A 25,017-nucleotide genomic window follows, 5' to 3' on the forward strand; every position below is an offset into this window, starting at 1 on the left:
TCACGCCGCCTTGCTGTAAACTGTGTTGAATGGCGCAGGCATTACGCACGAGTAACGCATCCAAACTCATGACCTCTCAGTTTAATTGGTCACTGTTATATGGTGGATAAAATATAGCAGCTGATTCCTAAAGTCTAACATTCCCATTTAATACGCTGATTTGTTAAAATATATCAAGTATTGAATCAGAGAAAACTGAGAAGTCCTGGCCTTTATCAACAAGCATCATCCTGTCTGTGAGCCATGCAGGGGAGTCATGCACACAGGCACAATAATCATGTCCCAACCAGATCAGCTCCACTTGAGTTTGTGAAATCTCAAAGGATGGTATTGTTAAGCACTGAGAATAACAGCATGTTTTTATGCGCTGTAAGGCCTGACTACGGTTTTTGGGACAGAGTAAATCATGTTGGAGCAAGAGGAAAAACTACAGCTGCGGGGCAGTGATGCAACAGACCTGCCAAAGCTGCAGTGTGAAAGAGGGTTTTTTTATTGGTTCTTGGCAAACATCTCCCTGAGTCTACAGTAGCAACAATACACTGGGTTTCCACAGCCAGTGTAATTTAGATTTAAGGTATACACAAATCAACTGCTGTTTTTAAAAAAATGAAATGAATTAAACTCAAAATCCCTTTAGTTCTGAGGGGGCAAATTTATCATTATTGATTACATAATGACCAGGAAGAAAGAAGAGTCATTTGGTCTCCTCAGTGGAAATCTTCCCAGAAACTTTAACTATATAATGTCAACCTGTGACACTATGTAAAAAAATAAAATAAAACAAGCCTTGAATTAAGAATTGTTCTCACCTAACAGAGACAGAGGTATTCTCTTTACTACAGGACCAAATCTATGTTGTGGATATTATCTTCATTCAGGCCTCTGCCAAACAGTAAAATATAATAAAAAACTGAATCAAACAGGAACCTTTAAATAATAATGTCTAATATGTTTCAAATAAAACTGCCATGAAACTTATGTCATATTGAACAGTAACATTTTCACTTTCAATGAATATTTCACCCATAAAATTAAAATTTGAATATCAATTACTCAGCCTGCACTGCCCTGAACTCTTTAAGAAAACTTAGGTTTTTCCTGCATGCCTCCACAGTGAACAAAGGCTCTAAAAACAGAGAAAATCTTGATGAATTGAAGTAATTGGGTGCTGCAACAACAGCAAAACTATATCAAAACATCCATTTACAAACGCTCACACAACTCGTGCAGCATAATACAAGTCTCATTTATCCAATTGTATGCTCACTCTTCTCAAACACACGTTTAAATCGTACTAAATAAAACACTTCTGCCGCTAATGACTTACTCTGTCATCTGATTCTTTGTTCAATGTTCTCCACATTGAACAAAGAATCCGACGACAGACATGCGAGAAGGTTTCCTAAAGAATTCAAGTAATTGATAGACAAATGATATTTTTTAGAGTAAAGTATTCCGTCAAGTCCTCCAAAGCCAGAAGTAACAAGGTAAACGCTCTGCATAACAAGATATGATGAAATTCTGTTAAATGTTTTGTGGCCAAACTGACTGAACAGATTTACCTCAGAGGTTCATGAGCTCTGACTCAGCATTCATCACGGCTAATCCGTCAGGTTTTGGTTGTAACGTGAGCCTGGATCGTTGTACACCCATAACCTGTTGAACTCCTTGATGAAGGGTCTCACCAGGTCTGGCTCCTCGGTGACGAGGATGTTCTCCATGTTGCTCTGCACTGCTGTCAGCGTCCAGTTGAGGGAGCCGGTGATGAGCAGCCGGCCGTCCACCACTGCAAACTTGTGATGCATGTAAACAGAGTTTATGTTGCAGCGTGCACAGATCCCTGGGGAGCAGAGGGCAGACAGGGAGGAGGACTTTTAGTGCAATCTCAAAAGTTTTGTATTTAAATAAATGTCTTTTAAGTCCCCATCTGTCACCAAATGAAGAGCTTATGGTCATGGGTGTGAGTTAACCTTTTCCACTACTCAGAAGTGTTTGGTCTGCCAGAAAGAGGATATCACAATGTTACAATTTTATTTTTTGCAGATGCTTTTATCCAAAGTGATGCACATCCATCTGAGAGTACCACACAAGCAAAGATCTAGTCAGAAGACAACACATATTGTCTAATCGCCATATTCATTCCCCCTCATCCAATTCTATAATCTGTGAAGGTGTTCATGAAACAGTCTTTAATCTATTCTTAAAGATTAAGGGGGACTCAGCAGATTGGAATTTATTAACCTGTTCCAACATCGGCGAGATTTAGAGCCCTGAAGTGGTGAAGGAGTCAGACGCCGTTCATTGGAAGAGCGTAATGAGCATGAGGATGTGTGGACCTGAATGAAGGTTTTCAGGTAGGCAGGAGCAGTTTTAGTTGCCGTTTTGTAAGGATGGCTTATATAGATTTGCTCTACAACTTGTGCCAACCATGGGCTCAGACCTGGAGGTGCTAACTCTTCATCCTGACTGCAAAGTGTTCCAGTGAGAGCTGAAGGTCACAGTCTGAAGCCAACAGAACCACGTCGAGACGATATTTGGAGTTACTTACTATCATTGGGCCTCATTCACGAACCATTCTTAAGAACAAATTTGTTCTTAAGTCCTACTTACGAAGATTGTGGCATTCATTAATTTTTTTCTTATCCAGGATTTTTCTTAGGTAAGAACAAATCCTACGAACTCCTGCAGCAGAACTTCTAATTCTGAACTGCTAAAGTTTTTTTTTCTTTTTACCTGTGCTCCAACGGATTTAAGCTTTGCTTTAGGCATTCTGTTGCTGTTTCCTCTGTGTGGCGTCTACACACGGCCCTGCAGTCCTTTTTGTGGGCATTAATGGGCGGATATGCTAATCTACGTTAGTTAGACTCACCTGGCACGCCCGCTCAATTTATGAGGGGATGGCATTCATCAATTTAAGAACATGGCTGCGAACAGTTCAGCGGCTTAAGAACACGTTGTTGAATCTGACGTAGGGTCTTCTTAGAAATCTTCTTAAGAAGGACTTAAGAAAGAATCTAAGAAGATCCTTAAGAAGACATTGGTGAATGAGGCCCATTGTAAAGTATTGCAATTAAAAATTATCTTACGAAATAACTGCAGTATTTTTTATTTTTTTATTTTTTAACATAAACCAACCAGATAACATATTGGTTTTGATGCGGAGTCTGGAACGGATGTGAACTGAAAATGAATTTAATTGTATAATGAAAACTATCTTGGACTGAAGCACTACTTTAGTAGGTATTCAATTTCAGTTTGCATCACACAGTAACCCAGTAATTTGTCGATTGGACTAAACCCAGAGAGAGGTTACACATGCAAGTTCTCTCTTGAAAGGGTAAGTGCATTCCACTTCAAAGAAAATGAAAAACTATTTACCAGAAATGTGTTTTTAACAGTCCATTTGTCTTCCAAGTAACTTGTCCTCTTGATCCCCAATTTTACTCTGTATAAATGCCTTTTAGGCTTTTAAAAATATTTCGGATGGGAAAGAGAAAATGAAACCGGTAATTAAAATTTGATGTCTTTGCAGGTTTGACCCAGGACAAAGACAGTCCAGAAGAAGTCCCTTTAAGATAATTTCCCTTTCAGAGCTTGTGTGCATCTGTGAATATTTCTCTTCTGAGGGAAATGTTTGAACTAGTGACAGCAAACTTACTCCGAGCACTGTGCTTAGCTGTAGGTCATATTCAGCTATTTGAGGATAAAAAGGGTCTTTCAGACACAGTATGAAAGGAGGAGTTGATTGTGCCAAAGTGGTTTTACACACACAAACAAACAAACACACACACACACACACACACACACACACACACACTTTGTCTAATGAATTTTTCCGTCTGGTTGCCAATTTCTTACTTACTTAATTCTTACTTAACAATATACAGTGGCAGTAATTTATTAAATGCAGAGAGCTGAGAGAGAGAAAGTGAGACAGTGCGAGTCTGACACGTGACACAAAATCTTTCAGAGCTTGCAGAGCATGATTACTCTGACTCACAGGAGGGCTTGTAGTGGAAACCTCCATTCAGCCAGACAGTTCCTATCATTTCTCCATTCAGCACGAAGGAACCCTGTGGGACTTACTGATAATGACACGGACAGTCCAAGAACACAGAGGGAGCACCTTTTATTGAGCAAGACCCGAGTCATCCTTCCCATATTTCAAGAGAAATTTGTCCACAGTAATGACCCCGCTGAGGTCAGTGTGACCTTTGTAACAAATGATGTAGAAGGGCTAAATATGACTCCCTGGGTCTGTGTTGGTGAAATTGTTTGGCATGAGGATGATTTGTCAGAGTGAAAGTTTCACAGCAGACAGATCCCAAAGATTTAAAACAGCGCAAATTTGCAATAGGTGCAACCACGTAGGTGCATGCATCTCTGCATAATATCTGCATTAAGCAGTCACACACAACCTTACAAACAATTGTAATATAGACCTATTGTAATATTGCACCTAAAACTACAATGTATAGACCTATTTGTTGCACCTGAAACTACTCTCTACTGGGTCAATGAAACCTCCGGCAAGACTATATGACAAACAGCATAGCTAAAGTGTGGGGTTGGAGGTAACGCACACCATTAAAACAAGAACTCTGCTGAGACTGATGATGCCTTACACAATTGTCTACACGAAATGTAGATGTGCTTTTTTATTATAGGCCACACCCCCATTTTGTCCAGTTTGCATGAAAAAAACACACACCTTAATGCACACATACTTGACCTCCATGCCAAGTTTCAGCCTTCCTGGCACGTAAACTCTAGCTACTAGAGTGTGGGAAATATTTTGTGGACGACAGAGCCACTGAATGCAGCTAAAAATAAACAAATCCCTTACCGGCCTTACGGAGGACCCCTATCTGGGAGCCAGTGATGATGGCATAGTCCTTGTCACTGATGAGTCGGATGGTGACGCCCCTGCGATGCAGCACGAGAACGGCCCTACACAGGTCCATGTTGGAGAAGGCAAAGATACACACGTCCAGAGAGGAGGAGGCAGACAGGATGTGGCGGAGAAGACGGGAGAAAGAGGTCTCCACGCCATGAGGCAATGGGCACAAACAGAAACTGAAAAGAGCCAGACACAAGAGAAAAAAGTTTGCTTAGTTATTGTATCATCTGCTGATCTTGCATAGGGTATACTAAATACTGTTTATATATTCCACCTATCACTCAGGTTGAGCTGTCAGGTTACCGTAGCTCCATTTAGCAAGAAATGCTGTTGTGACTGTTTTTTTAAGCGGACAAATATGCAAATAGACCCAGTGGTTCATACTTTTGTTTAAATTTGGTTTACTAGATATTATCTTATGTGAAACACTTATTCGGTAGGTAAAATAACAGTCCTGTTAAGTGAAAAACAGTGGGATGAGGAAAAGTAATTTCACTGACAAAATCCACTTACTAAAAGCATCTAGGGGCTATGAATTTTTGCATTAGTGGCCATTATCACAGCACACTTGACAGTGATACAGAGAAAACCATATACAGCTTCTTTTCACTCCACACAGCCATTAGGTTTCACTTACTGAGGCAACGAGGGAGGGAAGATGTGCTCCACACAGGCGATCTCTGAGGGAAAGAAGAGGACCTCATTGAGGGGTTTTCCAGGCCAGAGGCGACGCAGGAGCCGGCTGAGCAGCTCCACACTGAGAGAGAGCACCACCACTCCCAGGCCGACCACCTTCACCGTCCACATCTCTGACATTTACTGCACAACACAAGAATGTTTCAGAACAAGATGTGTGTGTATAATGCAAACTTTCTAATACATAATCAAAATGTTTTACAGTTTGACTTACATGATTATGAATTTTTTTTATACAGGTGGCACAATGGTATTAGCGAAGCAAGTTCCATTAGTCCACCTTCTCAATTTATATTCAATATCATTGTTAATATAATATATTTGCGTGTTAGGTTAAAGACGTCACTTTGGGAAATCATAATGGACATTGGCTCTAATGTCACAGAATATCTAGAAATCTGCACAACGCCTCTATGAAGTTTTTATATTTGTGTATTTGTATGTTATACAAAGTTATAAATTGTGCCTATCTATTTAGCTGCTTATGATTCATTTTCTCTTTCTACTGGCAGATGCATATGGCTTACCAGTATTCATTTATAACAAAGCAATGTATTCTCAAAGCTCTTCATACTGAATGTTCAGCATGCATAGAATCTTAATTTGTAAAAAGTTACTAGGAACTCAAGCTTTCAAATAATTAAAGTGGAGCGGAAGATACTACAGTATTTCCCTCTGAGATGTAGTATGAATAGAAATTGGCATGAAAAGAAAAGCCTCAAGTAAAGTACAAGCACCTCTACTTTGTTCTTAAATACAGTATTTGGGCAGATTTACTTGATGGAAAGTAACTAAACACACATTATTTTGAGGTGCTTTTACTTTAGTGGAGAATGTAAATGTTATACTTCTACTCCACTGCATACAGAGGCAAATACTGCAGTTTTTACTCCACTAGCTACATTTATCCGACAGCAAACATATCTTTAACATATCTACAAGCACGTTTAAGGTGTTGTTCATTTGTAAGTTATCATATCACAACATCACCAAACACTGAGGAAAGAAGACAAACTACGACACGAACGCCATTTTAACCACGTTAACTGCAAAGAGTATAAACAGTTAAAAACTTAACATTATCAGAATTTCATAGGACATGTTCAGTCAAAACATAAAACCAGAGTATATAAAAAACACACACCTAACCTACCTGAGTGAGTGAGCTTCTGTCGCCACCACGCGGGAAGTGGCTGTGTCCGACGCGCTGTCGTCACTGCCAATCATCTTAACTGACAGGTCAAAGAGCCAATGAGAGGCCGTAAAGCACAAGCTCTCCTCCAATCACGTAACGGGAACATTGCCGGCGCCGGGACTTATCGGAAGCTTTTTCCTCTTTACCGCAACGTGTGTTTAGTCCAAGCCAAAGGTAAACAAGATTAAACTTTTACTCGACAACATTTAACAATCACGACATGTTACATAGCTTTGGTTACTCGATGCACTATCAAATATGTTTTCTCACCAGTGTCCATTTAACTCGTGTTTTCATTCTGAGGCGATTTATGCTGTAGTGGAGATCAACAACAAACATGCTAACTTTAGCCTGCTTACTTTAACAATATGGAGCACCAGCTGCCGACTGAAGTTGTTTTCTTTGTTGTCACATTTTCTTACACGTAGTGTTGAAATATGTACATGCTCTCCTTGTTGAAGCAGCCTCGGTTTTTCTGTCTCTTTCTCACAGATTCAGTTTGTGTGCAATGGGTCGCCGCAAGTCCAAGAGAAAGCCCCCAGCGAAGAAGAAGATGACAGGAGATCTGGATTCTCAGTTCACCTGTCCATTCTGCAACCACGAGAAGTCATGTGATGTCAAAATGTACTTAAAATTTCACCAACCGCGTGTCCAAAAATTTAAAGTTTAATTCGATGATTCCTGCTCACCTCTCTCTCTCTCTCCCTTTCTTTTTTTTTTTTTTTGCTGTTTCTGTCACCAGGGAGAGGAGCAGAAACACTGGAATCATAACATGTACAGTCTGCTTGGAGGTGTTCCAGACCCCTATTACCTGTATCCTTATTCACACGTGAATTTTAGATAATATATTTTTGCTTGTCTTCCAACTCTGCCTTCATTTTTTTTTTTAAATCTTGACTACACACCTATGAAGTTTCATGACTGCATCTTGCAGGGTTGTGAGGCTATCATGTTGACAAAATCTGTCCACAGACAGAAAAACAGAACTATAAAAACCTGGCTAAGTACTCAAAAGTGATTCTGTGGTATTTCCTGTTACAGTAGATGTCTCCAGGACAACATTTTGTCGCTGACACTCGCACAAACTCACAGGGTGAAAACAAGCCAGTCACTCACTGTGGTGGCCGGTAATAATAATAATAATAATGATGAAAGAACAACATGAACAGCAAATAACATACAGTTAAAAAAATCTAAAATATCTGCTTGTTTTAATAGGCACATTTAGCTCAGTATGATTAATCGAAAGTGCTTTTCAAATGGTTGAATAGCCCCCTTCCCCACACACCTTTACAATTAGTGGTGTTTTTTGTGTGACAATTTCTGTAATTTTCTGAAACCGATATTCATACCTTCACAAACCAGTTCTCACAGAGTTGACCCCAGCCAACAGTCTAATTGGGGAATGTGGTTTTCTCAGACTGCAACATTATCTTTCCCCTTATAAAGATCTCGGCCCACAGTTAACTGAACAGTGCAAAAACTGCCTGATCTGTTCTTCTCTTTTCAGTTGGCAAACAACAAAACTGCACTAAAACTGCTTGATCAGCTAATCCACACTTAAAAAGTGTGCTCAAAAAAAGTTACAGACTGCAAAAAACAAACGTTGTCTAAACAAAATCAGAATAAATCCGATAAATTATTGACAGCAGCTGTGCTGTATGTTCAGCTACATTTCCATTAAAGTGAGAGATCGCAGAGAAAATTAGAAGTGACAGAAAGTTCTTAACTTACACAGCCTCAAGCCCTCACTGGCAGGCTTAGGTCATCGTTTCGCTAAGGCTCAGTTTTTCCTCTATTTACTGAACCACTTAGTGTGTGTTTAATATACACACTCTGGAGACTGTTTGAAAAAGCTCAGTTTTTTGATAAGAAAAACTGGACGTGGAGTTGAAATGGATAGAAACATATATAATTGGCTTAAAGGTGCTGTATACAACAGATACAGAACATTAACATGTGTGACATTACTGTCACACATGTTTACGTCATTATTTGAACTTTGACTTTGACTTTAGTTATGGGCCTATATTTAACCCCCTTTTATCATGTGACTGAAGTTCCACACTAGATAATAACTTAATTACATATATTTGCTGTTATAAACTCTTACGCAACAAAGTCCATTTTGTCCTTAACCCATTGCTCTTCAGATCTATCAGAGCCAGTTGATGTGTACAGTGATTGGATAGACGCCTGTGAAGCAGCCAATCAGTAGCCCTTGTGTAGAGGGACGTCTTTCAGGAACAGGATGAGGATGTGGCTGATGGTCCGGGGCCCATCTAGATCAAGCTGGTTCAGAGGACATAACGAAACTTAAATTGTTCACAGGTTTCCATATGGTCACCTAGGATTTACAGTTGTGAGAACAGCAGTTTCACTGATGTGGTTTCCAGCACAAAGCAGCCGTGAAGCACCACTTAGTCCTCTGACATGTCCCCTTTTTTCTTTTTTTAAGGTTTCAGCCCACAGCTCCAGTATCTACTGTTGAGATTTATTGAAGAATGTAATATGTAATTTGATATATATTCACACATTGAGTGTGACACATTTCTATTTTCTAAATTTTATATAGGTCTCAACATTTATTTAGCCTTTAAATAGTAGTTATTGAATATTAGAAAAAAGTGTCTAGCTTTCTCTTTTGTTTTGAAAAGGTGCAGAAATATCATTTTTATCTGAGGCGTGTAGTGAAAGAGAATGGACTGGCACCTTGGTATTTTAATGCTGAAACATACAAGAAAATCTTTTTGGTAAGCTTTATGAGAAATGGACATGCGAGTATGTTTACCTTGACAAAAACAGAGAATTGCTGCATTTCAAAAGTTGAAAATATTAAGTGTCCCCACAAACTCTTTCATTCTCCCACATACAATGTGACACAGGCAGCAGCAGCCTAACTGGAGAGGAAACTTTCCAAGTGGGCTGCACAGCCAGACTTTGAAAAGTTGAATGTTAAAAAGTTCATGCTCGATGTTCCGGGTTGTGTCCACAGCTCTCCTCATCCTCATAAAGACAGTTGTGTCACAACATTAGGTCATTCCACTGGAGAGAGGAATGGAAATGTTTAAAACTGATGCTTATAGCTGCTAAGTTTAAATGTTTCGAACTGCTCTTAAATCACTTAGTTTACAGTTGATTGTATGCTTTTGGCTTACATGTTTCAGAAATAAGTACAAAATGTTTGTTATGAAGCACATATCTATGGAATAGAGTTATTTTATCCTGAAATCAAGCCTCAAAATCGAGCGTTTATTTTCTTACGCAGCATCAGTGTTGGATAGCATTAAAGCAAGCTGGATTCTAGAAAAAAATGTTATGAATTTGATAAGCGTGGTCGCTCAAATAAAGAAGCAATAAGACTTGATACCAATACGTGTTGGTCTTTTTTCATTTTTACTGAATCCTGAACTAAATGTGCTGCATTTTAAAAGCATGATAGAGAAGATTTGTTACACAATGTTTGCTTTTATACTTCTTCTCTTTTGCTGTCAATATGAGGCTGTTTGACCTTGGTTTCATTTATTTTTATGTAAGGTGCTGGAAAATCATTGAAAACATTTAATAAAGTGCTTGAAACCACATGACATTTAGGTAATAAAGGACAGGTGATATTTTTAGTTTATAGTACAATAACATCTAATTCAATGTGATTAAGTGAAATACTCACTACACTGTATGCACTGCATTTAAATATCCTATTTACCCAAACTATAAGGTGCTCAAAAAGCATGAAAGTGCCCCATGAAAATGCTTAAAAAGTGCTTGAATTTGACATTGGAAATGGTGCAGTAACCATAATCTAAGTCTTTTTTTAAACGGGCAACAAAAGGAAGTAATTAGATCTTACATGACATGAACATCCTGCACAGCACTGAACACCACCAGCAGGTGCCTAATGGAGGAATAACCCTTAGAATTACAGTTGAGGTTTAGATGAACTGAAAGAAAGTGAAATTTAATAAAGAAAATTGTTGTGGTTTTTTAATCCAGAAATACTTCTGTTAGAAAATGCCAATACTGAGATAATAAGTAGCATAAATTGTTTAGCCATGACTTGTGTTGCGTATAATATAGACTTTATATTAAGAGTTAAATGAGGTGAAAGAACACACTCAGATTTCCAAAATTGGGTTATTAATTGAGTTTATTAGGGTTGTCACAAAACTGATTTTAAACTTCCATACAATATAAGTATAAAAACAACATCTCTCTTGAAAATGAGACAAGAAGTATTCCTCTTATTTTTTAATGATCTGAATAAAAAGTCACTGAAGGCATAACACATTTTTATCTACATGTATTCCTTTGTATTTCTTTGTTTCATCCTTGCAGCCTTGAGCTCAGAATTAGATTTTAGATCTGATTTTTTAATAGCTTTCAATACTATCAGATGTATAATTAACAGAGATCATATTGCTTTTTAACATGTGGTGCTGAAAAGTAATGATTTATGCCAACCTCATAGTTACACTGCTCTGCTGTTAGTGTTGATAGTACACCGGTGCAGTCATCCGTGAAGACACAGCTTTTGGTTAAAAGCAAACAGAGCACAATGGGATACCCTCAGCTAGTGAACGAATGGGGAACCACAAAAAAACACATTTCAATAATTACAGCACTTAAATTCAAAGGTGCCAAAGACACCGGCAGTGCAAGTTTAAAAGCAAAATGCCTCGTGTGCACCGCTTCTGATCTACTCTCCTGTGGCATCTGTGACCGTGACACATTTTTAGGAGTCCAGTATCCATTCATCCCCACAGAGCAGAGGATGTAGCAGATCACAAATGAAAGAAGACACAGTGTAGCGAGGCTGTGCACCAGGCAGGGCTGAGTGATAATAGATGAGATGTGGAGTGCCTGCCTGGGCTCTCCACCCAGGTAGAGTGTCTCCGTGCATGCGCGCACTGCACTGTGCATTGTGTTTGATGATGGACCCCAGCTGGAGAGGTATTGACGACGCCTTATGAAACATGCTGGAGGATGATTACAATGGAGAATGATTATCACTTAGTCTCTCGTCTGTCTCTGCACGTCCCCTCCCACTCCCTCCCTCCCCCTCTCTTCTATTTCTCGCTCCTTCTTTCTCCTCTCCCATTCAGCACGCGAGGTCAAGTGTCACTCCGTCTCCGTTGTCAAGGCTGCCAATCACCCACACAGTGAGTGCGAGGCAACTGTTGCCAAGGAAACTGAGCGATTCGGTTGCTAGGCACCTGGAGCTGTGCTCACAATAGTCATTTTGTTGCTTAGAAGCACACACACATACACACACACACACAAATACACACAAAACCACACAAACAGCTATGCCAAATCAACAAGTTTACACAATGTCAGTGGGAAATTCGTATAAATTATAATTACATACTGCACTAATAAATAATGAGATTTGCTTACGCAGTAGTAAGAAATCATAGTACATGATAAGAGTGTAATTTATCTTGAGCACATTTGCAAATGGATGCTAATATATTGCTGAATTTGCAATGAAATGTTGATTTTCTAATTTATAATACTTACTTGCAATAACGCTAATGCACCAAAAATGTAATTCAGGACGTTTTATTCCAACACTTTTGCTACCTGATTAATCAGCATGCCCCGACGTCCGAGAACTCTTCAGACCCACACCTCAACTTGATCAATAAAAGACATAAACATCCATCATTCTGACTAAAAATAGTTACCCATAAAATCAATCAATCCCCTTATTTCCCCACTGGCACATGGACCCAGTGAACCGAGCTGCAGTGTGTGTGCATTCATACGTTTGGGGATCTGTGTGCATGCTTGTTTTCATAAGATCCATCAATCCCATATTTCCCCACTGGCATGTAGATCATGTGAACCCCTTGTGCAGTTTATATATCTGTGTGTGTGTGTGTGTGTGTGTGTGTGTGTGTGTCTCCATCATGACAGCCAGTCAGCTGAGCTGAATGCTGAAATGTCAGCCACGGGTGCAAGTCTTGACATGTCCTCATGTGTTACTGTCTCCTGTTGCTGCTACAGGCATCAGACTCACACATTTTTAGCATGGGAGCAGAGGAGTCGAAAAATAGTGTGCAAGAGTAGTCAGTAGTGCAGTGGGATGATGGTTATGCACCGCTACAATGTACCATCCCATGGCATTGCAGCCGTTTACATCCGAGGAGCCAATTTTTGCCAACTTGAAATTTTCCGTTCAGTATGAGGGAAATTTTTGGTGCAGAGTGTGAAGGGCTGTGAAAGACACTCATCAACTGATAAGATTATGGGCTCACTTGTAAGCACGACTGACTGACAAGGGTATGCAATCAAGAAGGTTTGGAATTAACGTCTGAGTCTGAAGACTTTGGTGTTAAGCTCCCTGAACTAATGCCCGGGGGGTTTAGCTTAGTGGCATGGTGCACCGGCACCTCTGCAGGAGAGGCTGAACCTGGCCAGCGAAACAAACTCATTTCCTCCACAGGTGTAAAGAGTGACATGGTTGATAAACCTATGATGATAAAACCTTTTCAGTGGCTGGATTTGATTTGGCTAGCCCTGATTGCGTTCTATTTAAAAACCTTACTGATTGAACAAAATAAGCCTTTTCCTCATAAAAAGTCACCTCTGGGTGCTTGATTAAAAAACGTGTGTGTCACCCGCTCTGCCCGGCTATACATTCATATGTGTCTGCCTTTGTACTCTAGTGAATAGAGTTCTGCTTTTGGTCCACTGTAGATGACAAAGCTTCCACTCGACTACGCGTATTCTCAAGCAATAACATCCACATCTGTATTATCAACCCAAGAATACCCGTGATCGAGACCGGAGCAAAGAGGCCCACCTCCTCCCCTCCACTCCCTTTTTCTCTCTCCTCTCGGCTCTGGAGCTCATTCTCCTTTTCTCTGTGTGTGCCTCCCCTTCAGCTCCTGCACTCTGAATAAGATTGCAGTGTGGAAGGAGGAGGTCTGTGCGTGGAGGCGAATCTTTAAAGGACAGCACCTAGGATAAAAGAGACAAAAGAGATCATATTTATCCTTGAATAACAATGCAGCAGCATTGCTCAGAGGTTATAATACACATTTCATGCACGCTTCAAGTCACATCTTGAGCTCATTGTTCGACTAATAACCAGAGTGAAAGCTTTCGCCACACACACATACACACACACGCAGGCAGCCTTGCTATGCATCTTTACCTGAGCTGCACCAAGTAAACAGATTGCACTGCCAACAGCTAGTCCCTTTGCTCTCCCTGGTATCAAGCAACCATTTAGCCCAGCGCTGAGGGAGAGGGCAGGCTCACCAATTATCAAATAGGTGTCAGTGTGTGTTACACTGCACTGAGGGGAGAGACTGATTACCAAACAGATGTTCAGCCCTCACCTCCATCCCCTCCTCCTCACCTCATGTCTTCCTTCGTTCCATTTCCCATTCTCCCCCCCCCCAACCCCGACCCCCAGTCTATCTCTCCTCTCCTCACTCACTTATTGTTGGAAGGCTCCCCCTAGCCATCTCCCTCCCCCTCACACTCTTTCTCTTTTCCTTGGTCTGTCCCATGGAGAATAAGCCTGGCTCTTCCCTATCCACACTTGCCAATTAGAGACACAGTAGTTGTCAATCAACAGCTAAGGAGGAGAGAACAAGAGAGGAGGAGAGTCATTGGGAAAAAGGGGGGAGGTGGGGGAGACTGAGGAGGGGTTGCATCAGCACCACAGACAGCTCCCCCTGGAAAACTCAGGCTAGTTTACAAACATGACTTGACTGTCTCCTCTTCCTTTTTTCTCACTTCCTCTCACTTTCCCCTTAACCTTTCCTCTCTAATCATTGTGATCCCTCTGTCGTCCTTCTCCCACCCCCCACTCCTTCCCCGTCCTCGGATCAGCTTCTACATCCGTCAGGGGATGTACGAGATGGACATATGTATAAATCATACATCCTTCTCTGTATCCTGTCACCTATCAAAGCTACACGCCATGAAACCTGACACTCACACACCGGAAAGTTCCTATTTGCCACTGACAATGATCTCACCTCACTCTCACCTGTAGCAGTCTACATCCTAACCCCGCTGTCATTGCAAAGGAAGTGCCAAACCTAGCCGGGGCCCATCACATCTTCGAAGAAGATCTTGACACTCCCTCATTACCTACACTCCTCTAGTCATCTCTCCTCATCTATTTCTTCTCGCCTCTTGCCTCCATCGCAACTGTCCATGTCTGGGGCTGCTGATGATGACAACTCAAGTGGACGTGTCTTCTGTTCTCACCAAGAGCTGTGAAGAGATCCACGTAGGTGTCAGAGATCTGGTGTAAAAATACACTCTGCTGCTGCCCTCTTCACTACACAGGACCGGTCTGTGTCTGCTCGCTGTCACTTGAATGCCCGTCTAATTTGAAGACATGCTTCACTGTAGTTTTTAGCGGTGTATGTGGGGGCTAAGCTACAAGGAAATGACTCTCACATACAATGGGTGTGCCTGCAGAAGCAGTTTTGAATGTACGGACCCAGGCCTTTTTTTTGTCACCTCAGTTTTACTTTTCATGTAAACTGACACCGCATCCACAGATTTAAAATGATACATTTATTCCCATTAATAGCTGACTGGATGCAAACTTTATTTTCGAAAGACATCTGGTTTGCATTTATAAGAAAATCCATTTCCTGGGTTGACTTGATTGAAAGTGAACTGGCTCCTGCTGGAGGGCCTAATGAAAGACAATCGGTCTGTGTTTCATATTTATGTCTGACGCAACAGACTTATCAATCCTTTAATGTACCTGGTGTTTCAGATGGGATACAGAATCACAAGTGGCTGTGCCTGAGGCAAAGACAAGACAGGCTTGAGATGGAGACAGAGACTGAGCGGACGCTGGGCTGCTGCTTGCACATTACTGCTTAATTGCTTGGAACTAAAGGCACTGTTATGAGGATGTTTATGCTTATGCCTGCAACAGCAAATCTTTCCAGTCATTTTGGCTACACTGTGGAGTCTAATAGTCACTACCCAGACAAAAAAATAAATGACCCAGTGATGGCTATTGCAACAAATTCAGCCTAGAGTGCAGAATAAGAAACTACCCCTTTCTGCCTTTGGCCAAACTTTCAGTGCAAACTTAACACTTTTTTTTTCTTAATCTTGCTGGGCCTAAATGCACATAGGCTCCAGTTGGCCTACTAGCCCAGATAACCAACATAGCCACACACCACTGTAAAATTGCAGATAGCCAGCACCTGTCTTCTACGTGACAGGCTTGGATATTAAGCTTTCTTTGTTTGTAAATACATCCGCTCCCACTGACAAGGAGAACCCAGTTCAGAGTGGCAAGCATGGATTGAATCTTTAACCCTTTGCAAGGAGTATGGAAGAGATTTGAACCATCTTTGTCTTTTCTCTGACAGGCTACAAAGGAGGAGCTGACATGCTGTTGGTTAAACATTTAGCTGCGTGCAGATGCAATTCTCATCAAGTCATTTAATGGGAACTTGGGAGTGATGCCGATGGGACCAACCTGTAATCATAAAGCGTGCCAACGAGGAATGGATCAGGCGTTAATCCCACGCCACGCACTGCTACAAACCGGCTCCTAAAAGCTTAAATCTACAAGTCTTCTTTTCTTTTCTTTTCAACAAATATCTCTTAATATGTGTAAAGTGATGGGACCCCATGCAACGCTGCGTTGTGAACTGTGTCCAAATCGTGTGTTTTTTTCTCTCTCCCCACCCAATCATAAATAACAGCGAAAAAATATTTAACTTACCGCTGCATCCACCTTTCTGTCAGCTCCCCCCGAAGAAGACGCTCCATATGCCATACATTGTATCCATGCTGAAGTGTGAGAATAGGCGATGCTGTGCAGGGAAACGCCCCCCCTCCCCTGCTAGTCCTTTCTCTCCTGTGCGCTTCTCCTCTCCTGCTTGTGGGGAATCACATAACCACTCCTTGTTTTTTCCATTCTCTCCGAGGGAGGGATGGAGCGACGGAGCCTATGCAGCAGCATCAGCATCCCATGCAACTCAGCTGCAACCTCTCACCTCTCCTCTCCTCTCCTCCTCCTCCTCCTCTGCTCGTCTTCTCCTCCTCCTCCTTTCCTCCTCCTCTCTTTCTCTCGTGTCCAGCCCTGGCGCCGAAGAGCATGCCCTATAGTGCAGCGGTTCCCAAGCTGGGGTCTCGGGACAATAAGGGGTCCACGATGGAGCTCCATTAGGCCGTAGTAAAATTAAAATTGAATGCACGTGTTAGACTTAGAGGCTGTTAATTTGCTTTACTGATACCACCACACCAAGTGTGCAGATACATTTTTTGCAAGCGGAAGAAATCAGGTGGAGCTTTGAGACAAAGTCTTTAGGATATTTAGCTTGATAATACTTATATTATCTGTTTTAGACATTTGTGGCTTATATGGTGTTTGTGTTTCTCCCTAGAGAGTTAATTTGATCTGTTTCATGATGGTTTTTACGTCTTTTTATGAGTTGTGTAAGATTACCTTGAAATGTAGTCAGTTACTGAATACAAATAACACAACACATTCTTACTGTGCTTTCAAATACCCATACTACAATACTACTTAGTTACAATAGTACTTAGTTAGCATGTCCCAATACATAGCATGTTAAATACAATATGGGAAAAATACCAGGATGTCCTGCTACACCTGGTTTGCAGTGTGCAATCCACCATGCTGTTCCAGCTCTGCTCAGCATATATATGAGCAAGAGGGTCAAAGTTCAAGGCGCCATGTTATGATGATCATCGTATGTCCCAAGTGAATGCATACTGCATGCAACGTGTAGTATGTACTCTGTAAGGTGGTTTATATTGCATCTATGGATAATCTATTGTGATTTGTGATTCGTACAGACTCTCTATAATATTCTTATAGATAGTGGGATAGGCAGATACAATGCAATCCTGTGCAAGAGCCATGCAATAAATAATTAAGTTTGTTACCTTTATTATGTAAAATATTGCTTCACTCCATGGTCATTTTTGCAGCCACAGTTGCTGTTGGATTGTTCTGTTTACACCATAATAGTTTGTGAGATGCTGTTGGACAAAATGGTAAAAATGCCTTCGATCTAAAGCAATTTTGTATTATGTATAGTGGCATTACTATTTCTATTATTTTGTTCAAGGTGTGGACACAACAATAAGAATACAATATAATAGACTCACAATAGGGGTTGTAAAATAATACTGCCCAAAAACACACATTTACACATATGAAACCAAACATCTTCATTGTTTCTGAGAGGCTTTTGGGAAGCGTTTTAAAAACCTCATCTGCTCAGTCATCCCTGGAGCAACAAGATACTAATCTTTTGCCAAAATGCATAATAAAAATGACTGCTTTGTTTTGAATTAGGATTGCACAAAGTCAATATTGCAAGTGTGAAAAATAGACTCTGTACCCATGCATGATGGATAAATACATTACATCTGGAAAGACTAGGATTTCTAATGAAGATTGAGGAGGTGTGTTCAGTAAGATCTGGGATCCTTTGCGGAATTTTTTTTAACGGTACGGACTGTGTTGTGCCAAATGAAAAGCTTATTTTTTAATCAAGAACCATTTTGTATTTAAATGTATTATGACTGTGGTTTTTGTTATTACCAATGATGCACTGTGCCTGTTTGTGTTTTTTTTTTCTTGTTAGTTTATATTTCAGCTATTCTCTCCAAAAATAATAACAAGAATGGATATATATATATATATATATATATATATATATATATATATATATATATATATATATATATATGCTTATATATATTTATATATTATATATATATATATATGCTTATATATATATATGTATATATATATAAATCCATCCATCCATCAATCCATTCTCCACTTATCGGGGCCGGGTTGCGGGGGCAGCAGGCTAAGCAGGACATTCCAAGCGCCCCTCTCCCCAGCCACAACGTCCAGCTCCTCCTGGGGGACCCCGAGGAGTTCCCAGGCCAGACGAGAGATATAATCCCTCCACCGTGTTCTGGGTCTTCCCCGGGGCCTCCTACCAGTTGGACGTGCCCAGAACACCTCGAACGGGAGGCGCCCGGGAGACATCCTTACCAGATGCCCAAACCACCTCAACTGGCTCCTTTCAAAGCAAAGGAGCAGCGGCTCTACTCCGAGCTCCCTCCGGATGTCTGAGCTCCTCACCCTATCTCTAAGGCTGAGCCCAGCCACCCTACGGAGGAAGCTCATTTCAGCCGCTTGTATCCGTGATCTTGTTCTTTTGGTCACTACTCAAAGCTCATGACCATAGGTGAGGGTTGGAACATAGATGGACCGGTAAATCGAGAGCTTTGCCTTCTGGCTCAGCTCCTTCTTCACCACGACGGTCCGGTACAACGCTTGCATCACTGCAGACACCACACCAACCGGCCTGTCCATCTCACACTCGTTCTACCCTCACTTGTGAACAAGACCCCGAGATACTTGAACTCCTTCACTTAAGGCAGTACCTCTCTCCCCACCCAGAGGGGGCAGTCCACCGTTTTCGGGCAGAGAACCATGGTCTCAGACTTGGAGGTGCTGACTCTCATTCCAACCGTTTCGCAGTTGGCTGCAAACCGCCCCAATGAGTGCTCTGATGAAGCCAAAAGAACCACATCATCTGCAAAAAGCAGAGATGCAATTCTAAGGTCACCAAACCGGATCCCTTCCTCACCTGAGTGTCCAAAACATGTGGCAGCAGACGATATTATAATGAAATTGATCATCGATCTTTGGCCTAGAGTGCTCCGGTACCAAGTACACTTATGAGCAACTCTATGTTCGAACATGGTGTATATATATATATATATATATATACAGAAACATATATACAGAAACACACAAACATTATAGGATACCTTAAGGATTTATAGCTGGGCTGATGCATTATACAATGCATTTTGAATTACAGTTAATTACTGTTAATTGTATCTGTTTTAAATGTATCTTTGGTTTTTTAAAATATAAAACCGTACTGAGGTAGATCAGATGCAGATATAGAGGAACATCATGTGAGACAAAGCTCTGTCAGTCATTAGTGCTGAAATCATAATAGACTGAAATGGGACTCAGTTTGCGTGTCCTGAATGGCATTCCCTGCAGGGTCTTAACAGAGGTTTCTACATAGCCTGTGGTGTGTGGTGTGTGTGTGTGTGTGTGTGTGTGTGTTCCTACTCCTAATCCAGTCTCCTGGGACCTCTGTATCCGGTTGATGGTCTTCCTTAGCAGCCATGCTGCATGGGATTGGCAGTAAGGCTCTTTATAATCCTCTCCTCATCTGGTGGCCTGTAAAGGAGCTGCCCCTCGAAACCCAAAATGTATGTGCTGTGTGTGTGTGTGCTGAATGCTAAGTAATGATCCACACAAGAGCTAAATTGGCTTTTGTCCTTTCTATAACTTGTGGTTAATTCCTTGCCATTTCGTCTGTTCTTCCCCTCTTTGCTCTCTTTATTTTGGTCAAAGACGTCAGGAGGAGAACAGCAGACAGACAGAAAACATGTAAATTTGATGTTTTGAGAGCCCACAAGGCTGAAGCTATGAGGCGCTGGAGCCGTCAAGGCCATAAAAAACCAACAGCATATTTCCTCAAATAAGCAGCCATGGAGTCTTTCTCTCTCGCTCGCTCACACACACACACACACACACACGCACACACACACACACGCACACACACACACACACACACACACACACACACACACACACACACACACACAGGCACATACACACTCTCACACAGTGTTAATGGCTTCATAATTGTCAGAGGCAGACCATTGAGCATAATCAGGAGACTGCAGCAAGGCGAAGACCAATATTTGTAATTTACTATGACAGACAGTACATTTTTATTACCCAGGGGCTGCTGGTTTGTTTTGGGATGCGATAAACCACACTCATCTGCTTACTTTTTTATCTCTCTCAGTTCACATACTGACTTACTCTCACTCCTTTTCTTTTTACCCTTTCCTTGCCTTTTTCTTTCTTTCTTTCATTTTTCTTTCTTGCTCTCTCTCTCTCTTTCCCTCTCTCTCTTTCTCTCTCTCTCTCTCTCTCTCTCTCCCTCTCTCTCTGTCTCCTCACACACACACATACACACCCAGTTGTTCAGCCCCAGACAGTGTGTGACCTCAGGGTCAGGAACATTACGCCAAACAGACAGACACTGAGTCAGGGATTAAAGTTCAACCCATCACAGGAAATCACAGGTACACACACACACACGCACACACACACACACACGCACACACACACACACACACACACACACACACACACACACACAGATGCACTCAAGCAAACCCATATATGTATACACCCAATCACTTTCTTTAAATATTGAACTCCTATAATACAGACAGCTTCATGATGGACAGTTTACAGATTCCATGCATTCTTCTTCCTCATCAAAAACCTGGTGCCTACATGACCCATAATGCAACTGTAATGCAAACAGTTCAGCTAGAGATTCAGGTGTGTTATGTTAGCGGCTAATACATGTTTGAGCCGCTAGCCTCAAGCAGAGATGAGGAGCTTGCTATATAAGTCTTTTAAGATCACTCCATATCTTTTTTTTATTTTAAAAGTTTCCAGTCCTAACTAATGCTGATCAGATTTTTCGCATGTGTGCAGCTCCCTCTGGAGCAATGGGTAGTGGTGAAGTACCTTAACCCTGCATTCTTCCTGATGGCCAGCAGGGGGCGACTCTACTGTTTGCAAAAAAAAGTCAGATTATGTAGAAGTCTATGAGAACATGACCCTACTTCTCACTTGGTTTATTACTTTACTAAACATTCTCAAAATGAGTTTATGGTCTCAATTGCTAGTTTAAAGTCTTATTCCATACAAAGGATGTAAACTTGATTCCATTTGTAGTAAAATAGAAAATGAAGCAGAGTAGGCTTTAAAGTGGGGCTATCTTGTGATTGACATGTTGCTACCACTGTCTCAGAACTTTAACCATTTCAGTGTGTTTTCAGTTCATGAAAGGTAACTGTAGCATTTTGGTCACCGAAAAATGTCTAGTCAGCATTCTGTTTGACTTAAAGACACTCTTACTTCTACACTTCTTTTGTTCTGACGTGCAGTAATTCCCGCCCCCAGTCATTACAACAAGGGAAGGGTGGCAGAAGAAAAGTTGTTTTGATCACGGGGGTAAGAGAATGAAGCGGCTGCTGCCCATGTGAATGTGACAGATTTTGCTCTGCCGCTCAGAGTTCACCACTTCTGGCAGTAAACGCCCAATATACACCAGTATTGCAGTTGGGCGGTTACTGCGTGGAGATCATAAAGAGTTATTCATTTTGACTTATGGATTCACCTTACTAATCAAGAAAACTAGGTAGCACTAGCAATAGGTAATGCATTAGTGTCCCCAGAAGTTCCACCATCTTGTCTAAATATGGTCCCTTCTGGCTCTAAAAAAACAAGATAGTGGCACCAATGTGCCAAACTCAAGGCTTCCAAATGGTTGTCCACGAACCAAGGGGTGACGTCACTGGAGCTACATCCACTTTTTTTACACAATTTATCATCTGGAATAGTTTTAAACAACTTTTTGCAAATAATAAAATAAAAATCTTAATATATTTTATCACACAAGTGTGTCTTTATTAACCCATTTAGGCCTAAAACGCCTGGAAAAAATGCCTGGAAAACCTATGGGCGATTTTGAAAGAATGCCCTAAAACCTGAAGTTTTTCTGGAAATTCAAAAGAAGATTTTTCAGCCTCTGTAGCAGATAGAAATGAAATTCAAAAAGTATTTGAGAGCTTAATACCCGTGGCTTGCATGAGAAGTTTAGTTTGTTTGTCTAAACCTTCAATAAAGTTTTTTTTTTAAAATCACCAAACTCAGCAAATGTTACATTTGACTGAATAAAAATCCTATGCATAATACTAATACATGCCCATTAGCAAGATGCAAACATGATATGACCATTGGAAGAAATAGACATAGTTGTCATTAGCCTACTGTAATAAAAAAAAAAAAATAATAATAATAATAATAATAATAATAAATAATAATACATTTTATCTATATTGCACTTTTCAGGGTACTCGACGACGCATAAAGTAATATAAGACATAAACATGATTTCTTATATCATCATCACAATCAATTAGTATTATTATTGTTATTATCTCCAGATGGCCACAACTCTGTCTGTTCTTCGGTGAAAATATGTCGTCTAAAAACATATTCCTCAACCATAAATTGGTTAAACGATTGGTTCCGAGGGTTCAAAGTCCGGATCAGCAAAAAAATCGGCGGTGCTGTTTTCATTAAGATGGCTTCAGTCACTTACTTCTGAGCTCCCTCCGTTGTAGTCGTCTTCCTCCATGATTTCAAAGTTCTGGAAAAGTCCAATGTTGCATTGCGACACATGGGTTAAAAGATAAGTATTAACCATGTGCTGGCCTGGCATACATGTTTATGCAATACATTTGACAACATGTCAGGTCGCTCTCATTCATTTAGGTTTGTCACCACTAGAAGTAATTGATGTTAATGTGAAGGTGACCAACGTAAATACAAATCACTTCCGTCTCTCAGTAATGGCCTTCAATGTCTCAGGTATTAAATAACTATGATTAGCATAAAATAAACATCAAATCACTATAAATGGGGCAGCATTTCAAATTAAAAGCTTATTTGTACAGTATCCTCAAATTTAGGCAAACATATTAATCACCAAAATTTGCTTCTCATTCATCTCCGATGGAGTAAAGCCCGCCTGTTCACTGCAGTGACATGACATTTCAGGAAATATCATGTTTTCCCAGTGTGTAGCTTTGGGAGAGAATTAGTCATGTCCAAAACACTGATTTAACAGTCACAGGTCATTAGAATAACACACGTAAATTATTAAATTGAGTGGTTTTGTACTCTGACGCAGAAATTTAAAATGTCAGTGATTCATACTCTAATTGAAGTGAAAGGATGCTTGGGCTGCTCAGTAGTCAGTTTGTAGGATTTGGAATGGGGAAGCTGGCAATCAGGATGGAGAAACTGTGTGTGTGTGCGTGTATGTGTGTGTGTGTGTCAGTGTTAACAAGAGAGACAAATAGGACACACAAATAGGAACAGAGAGACAGAGAGAGAGAGAAGCAGGTGCATCACTAATGGCTTTTTAAAAAGGTTACAGCGTAGAGCTCTTCTTTTCTAATGGGGCTCCGGCTGTGCTTGAGAAGCAATTTCCGGAAAAGATAATGTTGTCGAGAGTGCAGAGAGTTCTCTGTCTGTGAGTGTGTTTGTGAGTGTGTGTGTGTGTGTGTGTGTGTGTGTGTGTGCCTTGTCGTTAACAAGACTGACAAACACAAACTCAAAGGAACACAAAGAGGGGGCGGGGGAGACACAGGGGCAATTGAGAGAGAAAAGAGAAAGAGAAAGAGAGAGAAATTGCCTGTGTCTACATTTCAAAGTAATTGTGCCATTACATTGCATTTATTAGCTTGATGACTAATGCCTAATGTGGGCCAGCGGAGGTCTCGTATGAAAAACATTTAAAAAAACATTTTTTTCCTCTGTTTTAGCATATTTTTACATTCATAATGTGCTGTTTGATTTAATAAATAAATATAAAAACTGGTGAAATATAAAGAACTCTCTGTTGGTTTCCCCTTGCTTCAGGTTTGCATGGTAAACATTGCCACCTGGTGTCCACAGCACCTCACTACAACTTTTGAACTGAGATGGTGTCTGCAGGTTTCCATGGAGTAAATCCACAATCTGCTGTGATGTTGAAAGTTGTAATAATACATTTTTTCAGAGGTTTTCATTGTATACTGTGAATTTACAGCAAATGTATGATTGTTGAAGTCAGAGCAAATCATACATACCTATGATTTTGAGGGGTGGAACGAAGTCTGTTTTATAAGCCACAAATAAGTCGTAAAAATACTAAACTTTGAGTCCTAAACAAGTCATAAGGTGCTCTTCAAAATGTACTGTAATTTTAACAATAAATCATTTTGTCAAGTCCGGCCTAAAGTCATCAAATTGGTAACTCAAGTCCACACCTCTTCTAATTATACATAATACATTTACATTTACACCTCATCTCAAAGATGAAACTTGTATATGACCACTAAGATAGTATTCTCTTACTGGTGTGTCGCAGTTACAGCACTAGATTATTTAGTGTATCATGAACAATTATAACTCCGGCTTCCTCCCACAGTCCAAAACCCCCCCTCATGCACTTAGGTTTAATTGTTGACTCTAAATTGCCCGTAGGAGTGAATGAGAGCATGATTG

General features: G+C 40.7%; 2 protein-coding genes across 2 annotated transcripts; one reads left to right on the top strand and one right to left on the bottom strand.

Annotated features, from left to right (window-relative positions):
* Nucleotides 1-467: 467 nt before the first annotated feature.
* pld6 (phospholipase D family, member 6) lies at nucleotides 468-7,205 on the bottom strand. Its single transcript, XM_059339440.1, has 4 exons — nucleotides 6,750-7,205; nucleotides 5,538-5,719; nucleotides 4,847-5,076; nucleotides 468-1,840 (listed from the first exon to the last, which is right to left on the bottom strand). Exons 2-4 carry the CDS (start codon nucleotides 5,714-5,716, stop codon nucleotides 1,602-1,604), a joined length of 648 nt encoding a protein of 215 aa, XP_059195423.1. The 5' UTR covers nucleotides 5,717-5,719; nucleotides 6,750-7,205; the 3' UTR covers nucleotides 468-1,601.
* On the top strand, nucleotides 6,879-10,158 carry LOC131976421 (transcription elongation factor 1 homolog). Its single transcript, XM_059339451.1, has 4 exons — nucleotides 6,879-6,965; nucleotides 7,284-7,415; nucleotides 7,534-7,604; nucleotides 8,945-10,158. Exons 2-4 carry the CDS (start codon nucleotides 7,300-7,302, stop codon nucleotides 9,007-9,009), a joined length of 252 nt encoding a protein of 83 aa, XP_059195434.1. The 5' UTR covers nucleotides 6,879-6,965; nucleotides 7,284-7,299; the 3' UTR covers nucleotides 9,010-10,158.
* The last annotated feature ends 14,859 nt before the right edge of the window (nucleotides 10,159-25,017 follow it).

This window comes from Centropristis striata, chromosome 1 (genome assembly GCF_030273125.1).
Source record: "Centropristis striata isolate RG_2023a ecotype Rhode Island chromosome 1, C.striata_1.0, whole genome shotgun sequence".
In the NCBI taxonomy this organism is placed as follows: Eukaryota; Metazoa; Chordata; class Actinopteri; order Perciformes; family Serranidae; genus Centropristis; species Centropristis striata.

Excerpts from the sequence above, each read along its gene's own strand:
- pld6 (XM_059339440.1), bottom strand. The coding sequence starts at position 5,716 with ATGTCAGAGATGTGGACGGTGAAGGTGGTCGGCCTGGGAGTGGTGGTG. Across the intron at positions 5,077-5,537 it reads TTCCCTCCCTCGTTGCCTCA|TTTCTGTTTGTGCCCATTGC; the intron begins GTAAGTGAAACC and ends GGCTCTTTTCAG. Across the intron at positions 1,841-4,846 it reads AGGGGTCCTCCGTAAGGCCG|GGATCTGTGCACGCTGCAAC; the intron begins GTAAGGGATTTG and ends TCTGCTCCCCAG.
- LOC131976421 (XM_059339451.1), top strand. The coding sequence starts at position 7,300 with ATGGGTCGCCGCAAGTCCAAGAGAAAGCCCCCAGCGAAGAAGAAGATG. Across the intron at positions 7,416-7,533 it reads AAGTCATGTGATGTCAAAAT|GGAGAGGAGCAGAAACACTG; the intron begins GTACTTAAAATT and ends TTCTGTCACCAG. Across the intron at positions 7,605-8,944 it reads GTTCCAGACCCCTATTACCT|ATCTATCAGAGCCAGTTGAT; the intron begins GTATCCTTATTC and ends ATTGCTCTTCAG.